The 20,231-nt window shown below is 41.4% G+C and overlaps 1 protein-coding gene across 3 annotated transcripts in view; it reads right to left on the reverse strand.

The window, feature by feature from the left end:
- Positions 1-847: 847 nt before the first annotated feature.
- Hs6st2 (heparan sulfate 6-O-sulfotransferase 2) overlaps positions 848-20,231 on the reverse strand; it is a 276,238-nt gene continuing 256,854 nt past the window's right edge. For all 3 annotated transcript variants that reach the window (XM_028887084.2, XM_028887085.2, XM_028887087.2), the window contains one exon: positions 848-3,979. In XM_028887084.2, coding sequence (XP_028742917.1) covers positions 3,088-3,979 — 892 coding nt within the window. In that variant the 3' untranslated portion in view covers positions 848-3,087. The remainder of the gene's footprint in view (positions 3,980-20,231) is intronic.

Consider the following 20,231-nt stretch of genomic DNA (forward strand, 5'->3'; position numbering starts at 1 on the left):
AAAGCTTTGGGTTTTTTCTTTAATCATAGCAATAAAAAAGTAACTAATACACTAAGTAGTTTATATTTTAGGCCTCCAGACTCCCCCATTACCAGGAAGCATGGGGCTTTCATATAATGGACACCTTTAATTAACCATTTTTTCTGTGGTGCTAGGGTTGGAAAACAGGGAATTATGCATGTTAAGCGTTCTACAACTGAGCTATGTTCCAGGTCTGGTCTCCTGATTACTGCTCAACAGGGAGTATGAAAAACCTCACAAGAACAGTTTATAAGCAGAGGATACTAACAGCCACCTGAACCTGTAGATTTTTTCTACAGTCCCTCTAGTCCCTTGGAATGGATATTTAAATTCTCTTTGAGAAAGAGCTAGCACAAATTATCCATACCCATAGTCCTAACCCCAAAGATATGGGGGGAAATGTGTATGCCGAATATAATTAGAGCAAATTGTGGTCAAAGCTAAAATGTTAATACTTACCTTGAACCTTTTTCTTGTGGATAAAAGAAAGAGGTAAGTAGTTTAGAGTATTTCTCCTTTTTGCATCCTACTACATATGAAAGCTCCTACTATAATAACCTTTAAATTAAAACACGGGTGTATTTCATTTGCATGGCAAACCTTGTATTTCACGGACAATCTTGTTTTACTCAAATCATGGCCTCCAAGGAGGAAGCATCCTAAATTAAGGCCATTTTGGCATGAAGGATTAGAATGGACCATCTCGTTTTCATACTTTGCTGTCAAGTGTAAAGAAAAGCACTGTCTTAGAAAAGATTCCAGTTCTGGTTTGTTTATGATGTCACAGTGTCTAGTGGCTGTAAACCTTGAAATCATGAAATTACTCAAAGCTTGCAATTGAAACTTTATTTCACATCTATTGTTAAATTACACAAAATCAGTGAACGGTTTGTAAAGCTACACCACTGAACAGATGTTTACAGTTTGAAATCGTGGGATTTACATGATGATGACAAAAATGTATATTTATAACATTCTCTATATACAGTAATCAGTAGAGACAGAGAAAATGCACTTAATCTCTGCAAACCATGCACACCACAGCAATAACACATATTTTTTTCTGTAATGAGCTTTTCCACTGGCTCAGACTTTGTCCTGCTTTCCAACACTGTCACTTTTAAGAGCAAACATTTTCAATTAAAACTAAAGAAACTGAAATACCATAGTGATCTACAGAATATGTTAAGAACACAATGTCCACCAAATAGGTTTATTCTAAAACACTTTGACTTTAAGATGTGCTTTTAAAAATTCCTTCCAGTTTTTTTAAGGTATCATAATTCTCCACACTGCAATACCACAAAACAAAAGCTGTAAATATTGTTACAGAGCTCAGAATCAAGAAAATACCCTTAGACCCAGATACTCAACTTCTTTCCAACTTGTGGCCATATTATTACAGATGAAATCAGGTTATGCACTTGGGCAGACTGTGCTAGATATGACTTTATGATCATACCTTTGAGCATCTCCCTCTTGAAAACAAATGACACTTCTAGTCACTGTGTTTGATGGAAAGCCAAGGGATTAATGTAAGTTCTTATAGGAGTGTAGCAACAACCATGAAGTGGAAACTGCCAAGCAGTATGATGCTTAACAACACAGTGGGTACATAATTCTTCCTTTGTTCAATTTGCAATTGATACCATCAATGTACAATTATACAGACTTACACTACCAAACTATTCTCAACTTGTATGTCCAGGAAACTTAGCTTCACTGCAGAACGTTCTTCACTTTTGATCTTTCATAAACAAAAAACTGGTAAAAGTGTTAACCCTAAGTATCAAGGGGCAGCTTTTGGTGTTACTAAGTACCTCTGCCTATCTTAATGCTTAGTACCATTGTCTTTGAGAAAATGTTTTGCTCTTGTTATCGTGTACAAATCTTTCAACACAAGAAGAACCATGGGCCAGAAATAGCCAGCCAAACTGGAAACATTACAATAAACAAAACAATGAACAGTTCACATTCAGGTTCAATTCAATCAGATCAAGAATAGTAAGTTCAGCAATATTTAGAGACACATTATCTTGTTTGAGAGTTTCTTAAGGACCTTACTACATGGACACTGACAAGACAATTCTATAGAAAGTCCTGACTTTTATCCAGGATTAAATACCACAAGAGATTCATCAACACACCATTTAGATTATGAAGAAAAATTCTATACATGGATTCATTTGGAATGAGCACAACTCGGAAAAGCCTTAAAGTGAATGAGAAGCAGCGCCAAAAAGATTGAAATTGTTGAAATTACAGTGCCCTGAAACCATCTGGAAACTGGATCTTTCCACTGGTATTCCATTTGGAAAAAAAATGCTTTGTTAATATGAGATATACCCTGTTTAAAACCTTTTAATCAGCAGAAGGTAGAAAAATTTTAAATTTTAAACATCTGTTAAATTACAAGACATGAATCCTGATCTATTTGAAAAGCCATATTTCTACATAAACCCACCTACATTTAAGTGAGAAATTGTTTACTTTCCACAGTTTGGCAAAATTTATCATCAGTTGTTTTTCTGTTTAAATAGACTCCTTGTTAAAACAAGAAGGAAATGAAAGGTTTTGAGTGTCTTTTAGTCTGTTCATGGTTTTACTTAGGCTTCCCTCTGGCAGGCGGGCGGGGGGTTGGGAGGGGTGGAGGTGGGGGATTGCTTTCAAGATTGGGTTTTAACAGAGTATCCGGAATCATTTAAAATCTGTTTCTTAGCCATAAGTTTAAATGGCCACATTTCGTGTTTTCTTTGTGTCCCCATACCTAATTTAAGAACTTCTTAAAATATCTAAACTGCAATTTCTGGTGTGTCTGGTTTGGCTCTTGGATTGCAGAAATAGTTCATCCCAAAAAAGACAATTTAATTACACACTGAGATCTGTTTTAGCCACACACAGTGTAACACTGAATCAAAAGGCAACTGTAAAGGCAACATCTACACTTTTTTTGAACTTCCAAAATGAAGGAAGCAGGATGTGTTTGGACATTTCCATCTTGTAAGATACATGCCATCTTTTTGGTGGTGCTTTGGGAAGCAGTGTGCACAAACCTTTCAGAGCCAGTTAGCGCCATGTCTCTACGCTGCCTATGTAGTCATTGGTACCATTGCTGGTGCTGCCATCACTTTGCTCCTGCCCTGAGCCCTGCTTCTGACCTCCCCGGTTCTCCTTCTGGACCAAATTGGGATTGGAACTCTGAGTCAGATTCTGACTCAGATTCTGAGTCAGGTTCTGATTTGGATTGGGATTTGGATTCTGACTCAGATTCTGACCTGGACTCTGGTTCTGGCCCTGACTCTGACTCTGACTCTGGAAATGGGTCTGAAGGAACCTTCCCTTCAGAAATTTGCGTTGCTCCTGACGCTTCCGCCTGGCATCCTGATGCTCCTTCTGCCTCATGAACTGATACCTTTGCAGAAAGAGGTCTTTCGCATAGCTGTACAACTCCATATCCAGAAAATTCAATCCCTCAATACGCTTTTGGATTTCCTCATTGATCTCTACGCTAGAGGCCCTAGTGGTATTGTATTGGGTAAACGGCGAAATAAAGTTCATGTTGAAGGTCTTCTCAAACAGGTACTGGGTCTTGCGCTGAAACTCGGTGAGGCCAAAGAATGCCATGTGCTTCAGATTGGACTTGGCACTTTCCAGAAGGACCTTGTTTCTTTGCTTTTCTGGCATGACAGAGAGGTTGTAGCAGCCCACTAGAGTCAGGTCAGAGAGCATGCGCACTTGGCGGTTATTGGCCAGATTGTAGGGGCAGTCCATGAACTCTTTGAGAGGGCAGCCAGACCAGTCGTCACCGGTGTAGCAGCTGGGCAGTTCTTCAGAGGTTGGGGGCCTCCCATCACAGACGTGCAGGGATGCTTTCCATGTCGCCCCTCTCTGGACATGTCTCCATTCGCTCAAGTACCGGGAAACTGGGTCTCGGAGGATGGTGATATAGTGGAAGTTCCTATGGACAAAGCATGAAGACCAAGAGTCATTCATTTATCCAATTTCCTGACACTGTATCTACAGCAGGCATAAAAAAAAGTTAGACTCTGGATAACAACCTCGTCGTGTTTTGCCCTTCTTTGTTCTCTTCCCAATGATGCTATCGGTCCAGTATGCAACCATTTTATTTTATACTCTAAAACCAATTAAACCAATCACAAAATGGAGACTCAATTGAAGCAAATAACTTATGGAAGTGAAATGGAGTTGACAAAGGAGCTAAATTCTAATGTTTCTTGTGAATGAAACACAAGCGTTTTTCTAATAACCTGGTCTAATATGGGAGTGTTATAGAAAAAGAAAACCACATCAAAACTATTTGACATGATACTCTCCATTCTGGCTATTGCCAGAATATCATGGCTCGTACGTTACAGAAATGGAGTGTAGAGACAGGCAGAGCATCCCAGGGCCTCCAGAAATAAACACAGTAGTTAGTCACAGACTAAAGTAGGCATGTAGCTGCCAATGGCATATATGCAAGCATCTACCTTTGCTCACACAGTACCATTCCCAGGACAGGAAAGTTATCTCTATCAGTTCCAAAATATCCTTTTTCTTTATTCACTGGATAGACAAACAAATATAACAGCTGGGAAGCATTGCTGGATGCCTATCTTTCATTTTGAGTTGCAAATAGATGAAGTTCTCTGCATCACCAGCAGATTAGTAGACATTTAAACACACTGGCTGACACACTCCAATACATACATAGTACATATACACTCATGGACAGTAGACTAGTAGACATTTAAACACACTGGCTGACACACTCCAATACATACATAGTACATATACACTCATGGACAGTAGACTAGTAGACATTTAAACACACTGGCTGACACACTCCAATACATACATAGTACATATACACTCGTGGACAGTAGACTAGTAGACATTTAAACTCACTGGCTGACACACTCCAATACATACATAGTACATATACACTCATGGACAGCAGACTAGTAGACATTTAAACACATTGGCTGACACACTCCAATACATACATAGTACATATACACTCGTGGACAGTAGACTAGTAGACATTTAAACTCACTGGCTGACACACTCCAATACATACATAGTACATATACACTCGTGGACAGCAGACTAGTAGACATTTAAACACATTGGCTGACACACTCCAATACATACATAGTACATATAAACTCGTGGACAGCAGACTAGTAGACATTTAAACACACTGGCTGACACACTCCAATACATACATAGTACATATACACTCGTGGACAGTAGACTAGTAGACATTTAAACACACTGGCTGACACACTCCAATACATACATAGTACATATACACTCGTGGACAGCAGACTAGTAGACATTTAAACACATTGGCTGACACACTCCAATACATACATAGTACATATACACTCATGGACAGCAGACTAGTAGACATTTAAACACACTGGCCGACACACTCCAATACATACATAGTACATATAAACTCGTGGCCCACAAACCCAGATACACCGAAGTCTATGTGGTTAAGCATAATCAGAGAGAAATTTCCCCACAATTGTGCTTTTTTGTGACACATGAATTGTAATTCACATACAGTAGGTGAGGAATAAGGTTATTGGAAAGATATATTTGTGGTAGGAAAACAGCAATAAATACTGAGTATTCATATTTCTTAAAGGAAACTCAGGGAATAGCTTACAACTTTTCTGACTTCGTCATTCCCATCTGAAGGAATGGTGAATGTTCTCTGAGAGGGAATCAGAGGATCTTCTCAACTACCTGGCCCATTCAGCGTTCAACAAGGAAAGGTTTCTCTCAACTCAGTCTCAGGGCCTTCTGGCATCTCAGGGGTTCTCAGGTTCTAGCCTTTGTGTTTCTGTCATGTGGCATGTGTGGGGCTTCATCTGCCTGGCACAATCCTTCTCCTTTGACTAGAAGATGATATTCACCCTTCAAGTCCAATTCAAGTCCCATCTGTCCATAGCAAACCAAGTACCCTGCTGCCTATGCTGGCATTCCTTCTTGCCCTGTTACCATAGCACTTCCATACTTAGTCTAAAATCCTTTTCATACCGAATTATAATTACTCATTTGTATCTCCGCTGCGACTGTTTTCTAGAACACAGACTCTGTCTGTCTTGTGTTTCTGTAACTGTTGTGCCACCAGTTTTGTGCTACAGTGCTTGTGCCGGATTCCAAACAGAATCCTAGCAGTCCTTCAACTGCTTGTGTAAGGAGCCATTCCAAGTAAGAGGAAGGACAGGGCTGGGGACATGCCTCATCACAGAAAACCTCTTGATCATATCACAAATGCCTTATAAATATCACAGGAAGGTGTTCTTTTTTTTTTTAAAAAAAAATTACCTTATACATTTTCATGGGATAAACAATCATTGGGCACAGAATCTGGGAGTAGGAATGAAGAGTGGGCTGAGTATCTTCATTCATCTCTCTGAACCTTTTCTAGGACCCAACTGTGCTGATAACACTAAAATGTGTCTCTGAAAAGACCCATTACTGAAGAGTATCAGTTTCTGTTTCTCAGCATCCTTTAGGAGTCCAGATAACCTCTGTATCCATGGACTGTCTCCTCCAACTGCTAGTTTTGCTTTTCAGTCATCCCTTTGTTCATTTACAACATATTCATGGAGCATTTATGCAAACCACAAGGCAAGATTTTAGTGGCAATTAGCCTGATTGTTAGAAAGAAAAAGAAATTTATTTAATCCACTGACACATTTGGATTAACCTTTCCCCCCCTTTTTTTTTATTAAGAAAATTTTCTATTCACTTTACATACCATCCACAGATTCCCCCCTCTTCCCTCTTTTGGATTAACCTTTTAAGCAGTTTTTGCAGGCATGCATTGTAATGGGGACTCTTGGGCAGGGAGTGAGGTGGGGGTAGTTAGCCCTCATAATGAAGTCACCTTCATGCATAGCTGACAGTCGTCCTGCCCTAATGTGTTTTGCTGGTTTAAGTCGACAGTGACAGCTAGTGGCAAATCTTAGAGTGCATCACAGTGCAAGTTTGTGGCTTTGTTTCCCTCAAACTTATCCTTTCAGACCAGATAGAGTCAACTACCAAGTTTAGGGTCTGAATCCTTGTTTTATAAGCACCACTCACACATGAAAAGACCAAAGAGGAAACAAAGTGTGACTGAGACAAGGAGTACTCTAAACATCCCTCAAATTATGCACGAGATAATCCAATGTACCTCTGAAACAAATGTCACCTGTGTGAAATGATGACGTGAACAATGGGAGCAGTCTCAATTTCCATACTGTAGTATTATCACACACACACACACACACACACACCCCACAACTCCCTTGATATATAGCAACACAGATTCAGGTAGCAAAACACCGGAGATTATGTCAATAGCTTCATTCTTCCAGGGAAAATAGTCTCAGGTACCTAGATGGGCTCAATTGGGAGCACCTGATGCTGCTGAAAATAATACTCAATGGTGAAAAGAGGATGTGCTGATGGACTGGTCTTCAGTGCTGGTGTTACCTTGTGTGCTGGAGGTGGGAAAGCAAACATAATACACTGGGGTCTGGGAAGAAGGTCAGTTGGGAAAGTGTTTGCCTTGCAAGCATGAGGACCTGAGTTCAGCTCCCCAGAATCCACAGAAAAAGCCAGGTGCACAGTGTGCGTTCTGTTCTGTAATTCCAGGATTGTGGAGGCAGAAACAGGTGGAAACATGGAAGTCAGTGGCCAGCCAGAGTAGCTCAATCAGTGAGCTCTGGGTTTGGTGAGAGACCCTGTCTCAAAAGTAAGGTGGATAGTCACTATCACAATGACCCTTTGGGAGGCCATGTCAAACCACTGACACAGCAAACAAAATTGTTCTACTTTTTCATTTACGTGTGTGCGCGCGCGCGCGCGCGCATGCGTACACATGCGCACGTGCACACGCATACACAGTGGTGCCTGTGTGGAAATCAGAGACAATTTTCAGGAGGAGGTTCTATCCTTCTTCCATGTGGGCTTTAGGAATCAAACTCAGATTATTAGACTTGGCAGTAAGTGCCTTTACTGAGCTATCTTGCTGGCCCTACAATAGAAGGTGGGCCAACCTTGGGCTGTCCTCTGCCATTGGAAGCACCATGGGCATACAGGTGCACTGAAAGATCAGGCATTCCGTTAACCCAGGAAACTGATAAGGAATTTTGAATTCCAGTCTACTCCTCCAGGAAACTGATAAGGAATTTTGAATTCCAGTCTGCTCATCCTGATAGATGTAGGTTGCTTGTGACTTTGCTCAATTTCATCCTTTTAAAGGAACCCTAAGCCTGTCAAAAATACATCTGGATTCTGGTTATTTCCCCCAAGTACCTTCAGCACACTTTCTTCTTCTTGGCCATGTCTGCATCCAGGCACTGATTAAAATAGAATAAGATATTGCAGGTCTGTGGCATTTGCTAGAAACCTCCCTTCAGAATGATATAAACCCAACTGGTACTGTGAAACAGACTGGTTTAATTTTCAAAGAGCAAGGCAAGCTCATCCCCAGGAAAATCATACACAGTTGGTTTCACTCAGCAATAATTGGACAGTATTGACTTGCAACCAAACGTGTCACTTAATTAAAATGAACAGGTTTCACATTGTGAAATTGGAGTCATGACTCTCCATCAGTTTCCGGGGTTAATGGAATGCCTGATCCTTCAGTGCACCTGTATGCCCATGCTGCCTCTAGTGGCACAGGGCAGCCCAAGGCTGGCCCACCTTCTATTGTGGAACAGCTGCTCTCCAGGTGGCTTCGGATTAACCCAACCTTCTCTTGTTTCTTGCTTGTAGTTTTTGAGATTACTGAAGAATGTGCTTGGAATTTGATATTCTGAGATAAGAAGGGACGGCCTGAAACAGCTCCAGCCTTGCTCCTATCCTTCCTATGGAACACAGCATCTGCAATTAGGAAGGAACTGCCCAGATTTTGTTCCTTTGTCCTAGAAGCACAATGTATTTCAAACATTTTGTAAGTGACACACATTGTTTTTAAGATAAAAATTGGGATTCTTTTGCTGTGGTCTAAGTGCAGTATGAATACTTAATTTTTTGGAGGCTGGGTCTCACTAGATATTCAAGCTAGTCTGGAGCTCACTATCCTCCTGCCTCAGCCTCCTCAGTAGTCAAATTACAAGCATGCACTACCACCACACCTGGCTTTGGTATGAACATTTGAACTCCATGCACCCTGAGTAGCTTTCTTCCAAGCTTAGGCCTTGGAAAACTAGCTCACAATGGATCCTGGCTGCTTTTGATCTTTGCTGTCAGTCTATAATGAACAAATTCACTTCACTTAACTTTTATATGAATATGTTCTGTCTTGCTGGGCTCAACATACTGTGAGCCTGCTTCCCATATACAGTGTTCTATCACTCATAAAAAAATCATGGAGAAAATAAGATACAAGGAAAAAGCTGTGTAAGCAAGAAACTCAGGGGGTAATCTCTGACTCTTCTGTCTCAGGAATTATTTATACCTAAACAATTCCCCCATGGTCTGCGGATCCTGAATCTTAGTAGGACTCTCAAATCTAACCTTTGTGTTGCTACCCACGTGTCAGGCCCTTATCACTTCTCTACTAGATCATGACTACAGCAGTGTCTCAAGCTACTTCTCTGCACGCAGTCCTCTGCTACTTCCACAGTCCCAGAAGAAATACATCTGACCTGTCATTCCACAGCAAGTTCTCTCAATAACGCTCTCTCAGAAACATTATAAAAACCCAGGTCCCTGTGTTAGACATACCCATGTGGCGTCCAGCTTGGTTTTTGTCCAGTCTGATCTCTAATGAGCATACCCTTCACTGCCCTAACTTGGGGATATTGACAATTGACAAAATTGATGTTTTGGTTGCTACAACTGGAAGGAGCAGTTAGTATTGGTTTTCAATGGCTTGAATCTAGAATATCACTAAGCATTCTATAAGGCCAAGCACCCTACAACAAAAAAATCATTCATTCTCCAAACAGTAACGGTTGAGAAATTCTGTTCTGTTTGTCATGCTCCGAGGGTATAAAATACTTTTCATTGTTCAAGTTTATCCCAGTCAATGACTCTACAAGGCCCTTGCCTTTGTATATAGTGTACCCACTCTTTCAAACAGCATCTATTTGTCCTTCATAAATCACCTAGAAAACAGCACTCTATTCAAAGGTTTTTTTCTCCATGGAGTCTTTCTGTACAAAATAAGCTCCCCGCCACTACCCTGGTTGCCCGGGGATGTAGTGATTGGGACAATCACTACAGTACAGTGTGATTGTCTAGTGATTTTTCTGCCTTCCCCTTTGGACTCTGAGCACTAACAGAGTAAAGAACATGTATTGTTTATCAATACAAGCTCCTCTGAGCCCAGCATAATGTTTGACATAAAGTAAGTGATTAATGAAAGAGTATTGAATGAAGAAGCCAAAGCAGCCCACAAGAAAATGTGCATCTTATTCTTAATAATAATGAAAAGCCACTAGATGTCACTATTTAGTAACAGATACACCACTTTGTACTAGTTATGGGGCATTTTAAGGAGATCTAGCTATATTCAGCTGCTGTACCTGACTTCTCCCTCAGTAGGCCACTTTAAAAGGATGCTGGGATGATCAAGGACATTACGAAGTAAGTGAGTAAAGAGCAAGAAGCATGCTTTTCTCCTTGTTTTACTATTGACTTATTCGGCAATAAGAACCTGAGTTGGAAGTCACAGAGGCTCAGATTTGTCAGAACAAGAAGAAACAGCTGCAGCAGCAAACCATCTGGTTCAAGCCCTCCACTTTAGAAGCAGGGGAAGCCAAGGCCCTTAGGGATATAAGACCTTACCCAGAAGCCACACAGTTGCTGAGCGAGAGCCCCTGGGAATCAACCTAACCAGGAACACAGGCTAGCTCGTTCAGGCAACCTTTAAAGAGCTCACTAACTCCAATTAAGTAGACAGGTCTGACTGTTGAGAATGGGCACTTCCTCATCTGAAGCCCATAGCTAGCAGTGCTTTGTGCCTGTTGTTTCTGCATTAAGAAGTGGAGACACTGAGAGGAACAGGGCGACCCAAGGTCATTTCTCAAGATAAAACAAGGGCATTCACACTTGTATCTTCTTATTCTGGACATGTTTTTTTGTTTTGTTTGGTTTATTTCCTCATTCCAGCTCTGGGACCAAACCCAAGGTCTTCCAGCTTTGAGAAGAAATTAAAGGAGTGGTTCCAGATGTGAGGACCTAGTACCAGCACCATCATTCTCCAGGAGCTTCTTGCATCATCCACTACTCCAAAACTTGGGCCTCAGAGCTCTGGAACCTGTGATTTAGTGAGTTCTCTTAGGAATTCTGCTGCATCCTTACACATTGCAGCTGGAGAATCTCGGGCCTAGAGGTGTGGTGTCAGTGATCAGAAGTCTGTCCAACCAAGTGAAGCCCTAATGGAAAGAAAGCCCAAATGCCTGCTGGTACTGATCGGAGAATCGCTGGGGATGCTCATTTCTGTCAGGGACCACGAAGGGACCCACTCCCTGAACAAAGTTCTGAGGAACAAGCTGTAAATGTTGACTTTCCTTTGAGACCACTGGTTCACAAAAGGCCATCATAAGATTTTTCTATACAATTCATAGAGGAAATAAATATCAAAGCCATTTTTTCAGTGGAAGAAGGCCAGCAAACTCATAGCAGTTAAGGTCATAGGAGTGATCAATAAAAGTTAATCAAAGAAAGGAAACAGTTTCTTAACCCAAATCAATAGGAGCAAATTTTTATTATACCTATAGTTTACTTCTGAATTTTTTTTCCCTGAAAGTTCAGTCTTTAAACACCTTACCTTAATTTTGGAGTAATAGTGATACTATTGAAGATTATAGAAAAACAAGAATTGTGGTTGGTGGTCCTCAGTAAACTCAGCAGACAGTAGGGGGTATACATATGATTGATCATTAATGCTCAAAAACTGGTCTCTATTCTCAGCTAAAAAGGTCTGAAGCAAATGCTATGATCTTCTCTCTGCATGTGAATAACACAGTCCAAGCAAGGAGGATGAGTTTCCGTTCAAACAACATTAATATGTGAGCCTCAGCTAAATAAAAGTACAGTAAATTGAATTAAAGGCAAGCACACCTCTGATGGGACCAGATCCCTTCAGCCCTGCACTTGCTGTCTGAATTGATTTTCTTGTGTGGTTCATATATTGGCAGTCCCCAAAGAGGAGTTCCATAAACGCTGTGATCAGCAGTGGCAACAGCCTCATTAAAGAAGAGTGGGGCTTCGCAAGGGGACTACTTTGAAGCGGGTGGACGCTCATTCAGATGTTCTGGTTTTGGTACATTTGCCACAACAGTCTTGTGGCTTAGTAGTCAAGCTTTATCTAGTGAAAAGAGTGAGCCATCACATTTGCAGATAGTGAGCTACACAGGGCATTGATACCCATGACTTCATTTCATTGTCTTCCCAACACTGGAAGTCCCAAATGATGTGGACGCTGAACCTCTACTTTCCCCTTTCAAGCTAATTCTCTGGGCTATCATTTGGCTTGGTTCACTCAGGAAGCCAAGTGGAACAGTACCAATTCTTAGGGGCCACAGAGCTATAGGATAACCAAAACTCACTATGATCACTCAAGGGATCCTTAGCAAGGGGTATCAGTTCCAAGCAGAGCATCTATTGAACAGAAAACCAACCAGGAACAGGCTGAAAGTCTTCTTCCCACCAAACAAATTACAATGTTTTTTTTTTTTTTTTTTTTTTTTTTTTTTTTTTATCAAAGATGGAACTCATATATTTTGATGGTCCAAGATGATTAAAATGCAGCCTAGGTGTGCCCTGATATCTAAGTTGGTATAGGATACTCTATGACACTTAGACAACAATAAATATTCTCTTTCTTTAAATATTTGTTTATTTTATGTATGTGTGCCTTGTTTTCATCCATACCAGAAGAGGAAATCAGATCCCATGACAGATGGTGAGTTCAGTTCCCAGCAACCATGTGGTGGCTCACAACAAATATTCCTGTGACAGGTGTCTCAAGACATTCTTTAGGGCCGGGCGGTGGTGGCGCACGCCTTTAAACCCAGCACTCGGGAGGCAGAGGCAGGCGGATCTCTGTGAGTTCAAGGCCAGCCTGGGCTACCAAGTGAGTTTCAGGAAAGGCGCAAAGCTACACAGAGAAACCCTGTCTCGAAAAACCAAAAAAAAAAAAAAAAAAAAAAAAAAAAGACATTCTTTAAGTAACAAACAGCTGTATTCAGCTCTTCATGGAGAGGTTTTCACTCTTCTTCACACCTCCACAAAGAGACTAGTTCTCTGGGTATAAAGTAACATTTTAACAAATGTATCTCCCCCTCTGGTTAACTAGCTGTGGGCCTCTGTGTGTGTGTGTGTGTGTGTGTGTGTGTGTGTGTGTGAGAGAGAGAGAGAGAGAGAGAGAGAGAGAGAGAGAGAGAGAGAGAGAGAGAGAGAGAAAGAGAGAGAAAGAGAGAGAGAGATATGGGGAACCTCCTAAGAGCACAAATGGCCTTCACTAAACAGAAGCCTGGTTTTGGTGATATCTTTTATGGGACAGACAAATTATTCAATTTTTTCCTCTATGGAAAAGAAAGACTTCTAATATATCTGAATTCAAATTCAAGATGGAGTACTTTATATAATCAGTTATGGGGGTATCAATTTAAAAGTAGTCATTCCCCTCTTTCCCAAAGCCCCATAGGTTTCAAAGTACATAAATATAAAGGGTTTTGCAAACAGTGGGAAAACTGAGTTTTGTTTAACAAGTTGTAAAATTCCAAGCTTTATGACCCGTGGTCACCAATCTTTACCCAGAATCCACTCAGTAGCTTGGCATCATGAAGAGCTTTGCAGCTTACACCACTTCCCCGCCACCTCTATTTTTACATTCTAAAATTATGTTGTGAGTTTTGGTTCATTAATACTCCAAGTGTTTTGGAGGAGGGAGGGAACTTTGAGAGAAAACCCTCTTTAGTATACACATGAGGTAGTCTTGGGGGCAGGGGGTTGCAGGAGGTATGAAGGGATATAATTTCTCAGTCACATGCTGACTAGTTTGCCATTGATTAACAAATTCAGACTACTTAATTCCCTTCCCAGGACCTCTTTCCTGCTCACATGGCATTTCTCGGAGTTCTGAGTCTTTCTATTCTTTCTATGTGACATTCTATGCCAACCTGCCATGCCCTGAGGGTAGGCATCTGAAGCGATAGGGGTTGGCTCTCTTCCTTCCTCCAACCCCAACATGAGTAGGTGGGGCTAAGGAAAGGAACTCTCACACCCTTTGGCATCAGAAGCAGGCAAGGAAGCTTCTAAACAACCTCCCTGTGATTACTCTTGTTTGTGTCTCACTCATCAGAAGATGTTTCCTATAACTTCTTGAGCTGGAAATCCAATGGTTCTGCCTTTTGATTGGCCAGTACAACCACTATAAACCACGATATGCTTCAGGTTTCAACTAGGAAGTAATAAAACCAATACCTAAGTGACATCTAATTTGGTAACCTACACATCTAAGGAAGGACTAGAGTTGTCCTTTGACTTTTAAATATGGCAGGGGGTGGGGGGTGAAAAGATAATACTCAAACAGTGTTTGTTACTATTACTGCTGGTGATGTTGTTATATGGATAAGGATATCCAACAAAAAGATTCAAGTCAACCACCCTTCAAAACCGCATAGCCAGATACTGATCGTCTGGTAGTTCTGTATAAGCCCTGAGCTCAAACTCTTGAGCATTGCTTCAGATGTCATAGGCCAGGAACAAAAGCAGTCTCATGGGGGAGGTAACATCTGAAATAGAGGGCAGTTGGCTTTGACAAAGGGTACTAAATGACTGGGGCTAACCCTGCAATTTTGTGGTCCCACTCTGAAGCCTTGGGAATGGGATCCGAGCACTTCAGAGCTGCAGGGTCTTGGGGTTGGGGTATAGCTGATAACTTTTCTAGCTCAAGCTTTCCATTCCACAGATACACAAACTGATCGCCTGTTCTCTTGCTGTCTCCAGATCCTGAGAAATGCAGAGGCATATGGATTCTTTTAGGGACTGCCACAATGACAAAGAAACAAGTCACAGCCCTTTAACATGGTAAGTGGTCAATAAATATTATTTAGGGCAATTTTAAGGGCTGGCCCCATTCATCCACCCAGGGTCTGCTGTACACACACCGTCAGGCAGGCAGGCACCCCCTCAAGGGTTCTTTTTGCAGAAATCATTAGAGGAAACCTAGTCAGGAAAAGTGCCTGCTCTCAGCATTATGCTATTTTCCAGAACAGCACAGGGGGAACGTTTCTCTTAAATGAAGGCTGCCCTTCTTGTGCCCTGGGTTGATTTTAATGAGCTCCAATATTGTTTTAAGGTACTTCGAAAAATGAAGTGCAAAGTTTGGCTTTGGTGGGGAGACGCAGACCTTCTTAACCATTTCACCTGGAAAGAATTGGAACCATTCAGAGTCTCAAGGGCTGGAAGGGTCATGAATTTCATAGGCTTATCCCCCTGGAGAGAGTTTTCTTTAGTTATTCCAGCTGCCAAAGACATACATTCTGAACAACATGGCAGCACCACATGTGTGTGGAAACCAGCATTAGTATAGTAACAAGCACTTCCTTGTGTCTTCATACTGATAATAGAAAAAAGTAAAACTCGTTAATCTGCCACCTAACCTTTTACCAAAGAATCCAACACAAGCTAGAGTGAGTCCAGGAGTGTGGAGGGACTTGACATGCATGGAAGCTCCTGCTTTGGCAGAAGTTGTAATCTTTAAAGTTAGTACAGGAAGCCTGGAAGAGGGCTATGTGTTTTGTATATCAGAGATCAATCTTTCATGTGTAGACAAAGGAGCTTGGACAGCTCTGTTTCCCTTTTAAGGTAAAAAGGGAACCTCCTCCATAACCAGTGGTGCAGTATTGGGAAGCCAAAGGATGAATGCCCTCACCATCACGTCCCCCCCTCCCCCGCCCACACACGATATGCTCCTATAGGTAGCAATTCAAAATCACACTGGAATGTCTGGAATCTGAGAGAAAGACATTTTTCTTCAGGTCCAAAACATTTTAGATGGAGTAAATTTATAGTGCATGAAATCCAACGCCAATGTATACTGTAAAATGTAAGTCATGGTTTCGTTTGGTTTTGTGAATATGTAAACATGCCACAAATTTTGACAGAGTTTAAAAAATGGCATCTTGTGAAAAACAGAGCCTCAGTTTGTGGAAAAGGAGAGGGGCCATGCTATTTGTCATGCTGGGGAGCAGTTCTCAGAGAGGACTGCCTGGAATGTTCCCCATTGCCAGTCTACGCGCACTTAGCTATGGTTGCTTTGTAGATAGTGAAAGTTATGTCTTAGATGTAGACCTGGCCACCTGATTAAAGACAGAGGCCATCACAGATGGAGATGACCAATCTGTATTTTGCTCAGAGCCTTGACGGGCCTCTTAAAGGTCACCTGGTTCAAACACTTGAGCAATGAGACACTAAGACTTAGAGATGATGGATAAGGACTTGCCCAAGGTTACACATTCTTCTTATAGTATAGCTACATTCCAAAGCCAAGTCTTCAACTCCTTGCTCGGTATTTAAAATTTTTTAAATTAAAATTATTTATTATTATAAAATTATTTATTATTATTATTATTGTTGTTGTTGTTGTTGTTATTGTTATTGCCAGGTGACTGGCAAACAGAAATGGAATTTATGTAAAGACAGCTCCTCTAATGAGTGGAAGTTCACTTCTTTTCACTGCATGATCTCAAAGCTGTAAAAGAGGTCTCACAGTCAATGATCACTTGGAGAGAGATGTATGATCCTGAGTTCCAAACTTAAGGCAAATAATAGAAGAGAAAGCATCCTGGGGCTTTTTCATTCAACACTGACACTGAACATGTGCCAATGGGAAGCTGCATTCATTCATATATGTTCCACTTACAAGGCAGGGCTTCCCTTCCTCACTTGGTCTTTCTTACTAGACGTGAGGTTCATTCTCAGAGAGGGTGACTAAAGGTGAATTGAAGGCCACAGATTCTGGATGAGATCCTCCGTTTTTCATTGTTCTTTAGCATAGTAAACACTAACATCAAAAGAATTCCTTTCTCCCAGTTTGTCTCACCAACCACAGACTTGTTCCTTAAGAGCCTCAAAAGCCAAACAATTTGGCACATTTCCCATCTCTCAGAAGAGGGTCAGACATCTTACAAGATGTCATACTTGAGGGACAGTTGATGAACTATCTACCATGAAACTTTGAGATTGTCCAGGATATTCCTTTTAGCTTTCTCCTACCTGCTCTACATCAGTTCCTTATTCTACCCATCAGAACAAATGTGCTCTTCTCATTCCAATGCTGGCCTTTCCTCAGCAGCAAAAAATTGACAATCATAATCCTACCTGAATGGGTGGCAAAGTCTGTTACTTTCCCGGGTCTCTCCACTGAGACCTGAAACACTCTAACCTTAGCTGCTGTTTCTTCTTGTCCTGTGCTGTCAGAATGTCTAGCTGCTCAGACAGCTGACATTTTCCATCCCTTATCCCAGATCTCCAGATCTTCATATTAGTAAGTCTTTCTGTCTGTCTTTTCTTTCTTTTCTTTTCTTTTTTCTTACATTTCTCAAAACCTCAGGTCTGGGAGGAAAGGCATTAACAATACATTTGACCAAGATATCACCTATTTAACAGCACCAGAAGTTTTGTAAGAAGGACACATCCCTAAAGGGCAATGCCATGCTCTCTTCACTCAATGAGGGAAGTTCAGGCAGCATTAGTGAGAGTAGCATGACAGAAGCCTTGGCGGAGCGACAGCCTGCAGGTCGCTGGCTGCTGTGTACAGGAGAAAGATTCTTTCCATAGTTATCATCAAGAGGCTTTTTTCTTTCTGCTCAAGGAAAGCAAAGGAATTTGAAATGAGGCCATTTGGTGACAGTTTGATCAAACTTTTCCCCCACCTTTTCAGAATCATGAATCAGTCATGAACACAGTAAGTTAAAGCAAGATTTGATTTCCCTAGGGCTATTTTTGAAGTTTCGTTATTCCCCTTTTCCACCTCCTTCCATTTAACATTCATGAGTCAAGGTGTGGGGAGAACACACCGACCTTCACCTGGAAAGAATGTACTGACAGTTGATATATGGGCAGGTACGATATGCAAAGGCTGGCGTTGCTGCAGTTCAGCATACCAAGTTCTGTTCTGGTGATGAGGGCCTTAGCGCTGAGATACTTCACTAGAAACCTTGGTATTTCTTGGTGCATTTTCAAGGATTAAAGCGCTATTGCCCCATACCTTTCTAAAGGCATCACAGGCTTTTTCTTCTTTTGTCCTAAAAGAGATCTTTTAACACAGTACATTTGCTTTCACTCTCATTAGATTCTCATGGCATGCCTGTAAAATAGACAGGTCTAGCCCATTCCACAAAACACAGAAATTAGTGCTCAGAAAGGTGAAAGGTCACATACCTAGTAAGCGATCAAGTTGCATGTGTCTTAAACCCATGTCTAGACGTCCAGACTCATTTTGTTATCCGGTGCCACTTTGCTTATTTTTAGAATGAAAGGAATTTTGTGTGATGGAGTATGGAGCTTTCCGTAACTCTTAACAGCACAAGAAACCAAAGCCAGCCTTGTGGGGTGGTATGATTTGAAGAGTGCTGGGGAACAGAGTCCCTCCATCTCATAGTAGCCAGAAGTCCGTAACAGAAGATGTATGCCTTTTGTTTAAGTATCTGCCATGTGAGTGTGTGTGTGTGTGTGTGTGTGTGTGTGTGTGTGTGTGTGTGTGTGTGAGAATGATAGGGAATAAGAAGTGGAAAGTCATAAGCTATTTGCTTGCTTGTTTGTTTATTTATTTAGTTAGTTCTTTTTCCAGACAGGGCTCTCTGTGTAGCCCTGGCTATCCTGGAACTAGCTCTGTAGACCAGGCTGTCCTGGAATTCACAGAGATCCTCCCTGCTTCTCTCTCCCTAGTGCTGGGATTAAAGACATGCACCGCTACCACCTGGCAGTCATAAGCTATTAAGATTTATCATTTACATAGAGGAGACTACAGGACTTCCAAGCTAGCCTCCTGTGAACTTACAATCAGATCCCACATTGATAGGAGATGGTTTGGAGTAGAGAAGGAAGTGTACAAGGCATGCATATTACTGAGCATCAGGTTTAGAGGAAAGAAAAGGCAGCAATGAAGGAACACAAAGGACCCCACAGGAATTATACTGGGGCTGAGAACCTGTCAGAAATCTCTGTTTTAAAACACATGTGATATGCAGAAGGGAGATAAGGGGACCAGAAAGAGTGGGAAAGAAGAAACAGGGATAAATAAGAGCAACGTACAGTGATACATTTTGTGTACTAAAAAGTAATAATAAATCACATTCATATGAAATTAGAGCTACAAAGGGTAAAGGCCAAGGCTTTACAGAGGAAATTAGCAGACTGGATTTTGGCATAATAATATCGATGACTTTTATCACTAAGTTACTGGTTCGGTCTTGTCTTCTATTTCAGCACTACTCCCCAGCCTATGGACCACACACACTAACTAAGCAAACTGACCTCCTGCTGCCTCACAGCAGATGGCCACCAATGGCTTTGCTCCATGCTGTTTCCCCAGGCACAACATGGTCTGTTTTTTCTCTCTTTCCAAATAGCTTATAGGAAATCCACAGGGGATGAGCTTGAGAACTATCTAGGGATGCCCAAATCCACACATGGTCAATTCCCTTATATAAACTGATGTGTGAGGTACATCCACACCATGCACATCTGTCCATACAGACAAATCATCTCTAGATTACTTATAATGTCCAAATGCATGCAAACACTATGCAAATGCTGTGCTAATAATTCTTACTCTCGACTGTTTAGGGATTAATTACATGCAAAAATATCTGCAGGTGTTCAGGACAGTCACAATGCTTTTCCAAATAGTTTTCCTTTAGATTTGGTGAAACCACAGACGTGGACCCCACGAACACAGAGAACCAACTGTACTGTTGTCATAAGGTTCCTTTCCTCCTGATGTTCACAGCTGAAGCCACCATGTATTCGTATGAACCTCCAGAAATGCCTCTTTGGACATCCTTCAGAGCAGTAGTTCTCAACCTGTGGTTGTGACCCCTTTGGGGGTCCCATATCATATTTACATTACGATTCATAACAGCAGGAAGAGTATAGCTACGATATAGCAACAGAATACTTTTATGGTTGGGGGCCACCACAGCATGAGGAACTGTATTACGAAGGTTGAGAAC

Source organism: Peromyscus leucopus, chromosome X (assembly GCF_004664715.2).
Source record: "Peromyscus leucopus breed LL Stock chromosome X, UCI_PerLeu_2.1, whole genome shotgun sequence".
Taxonomy (NCBI): Eukaryota; Metazoa; Chordata; class Mammalia; order Rodentia; family Cricetidae; genus Peromyscus; species Peromyscus leucopus.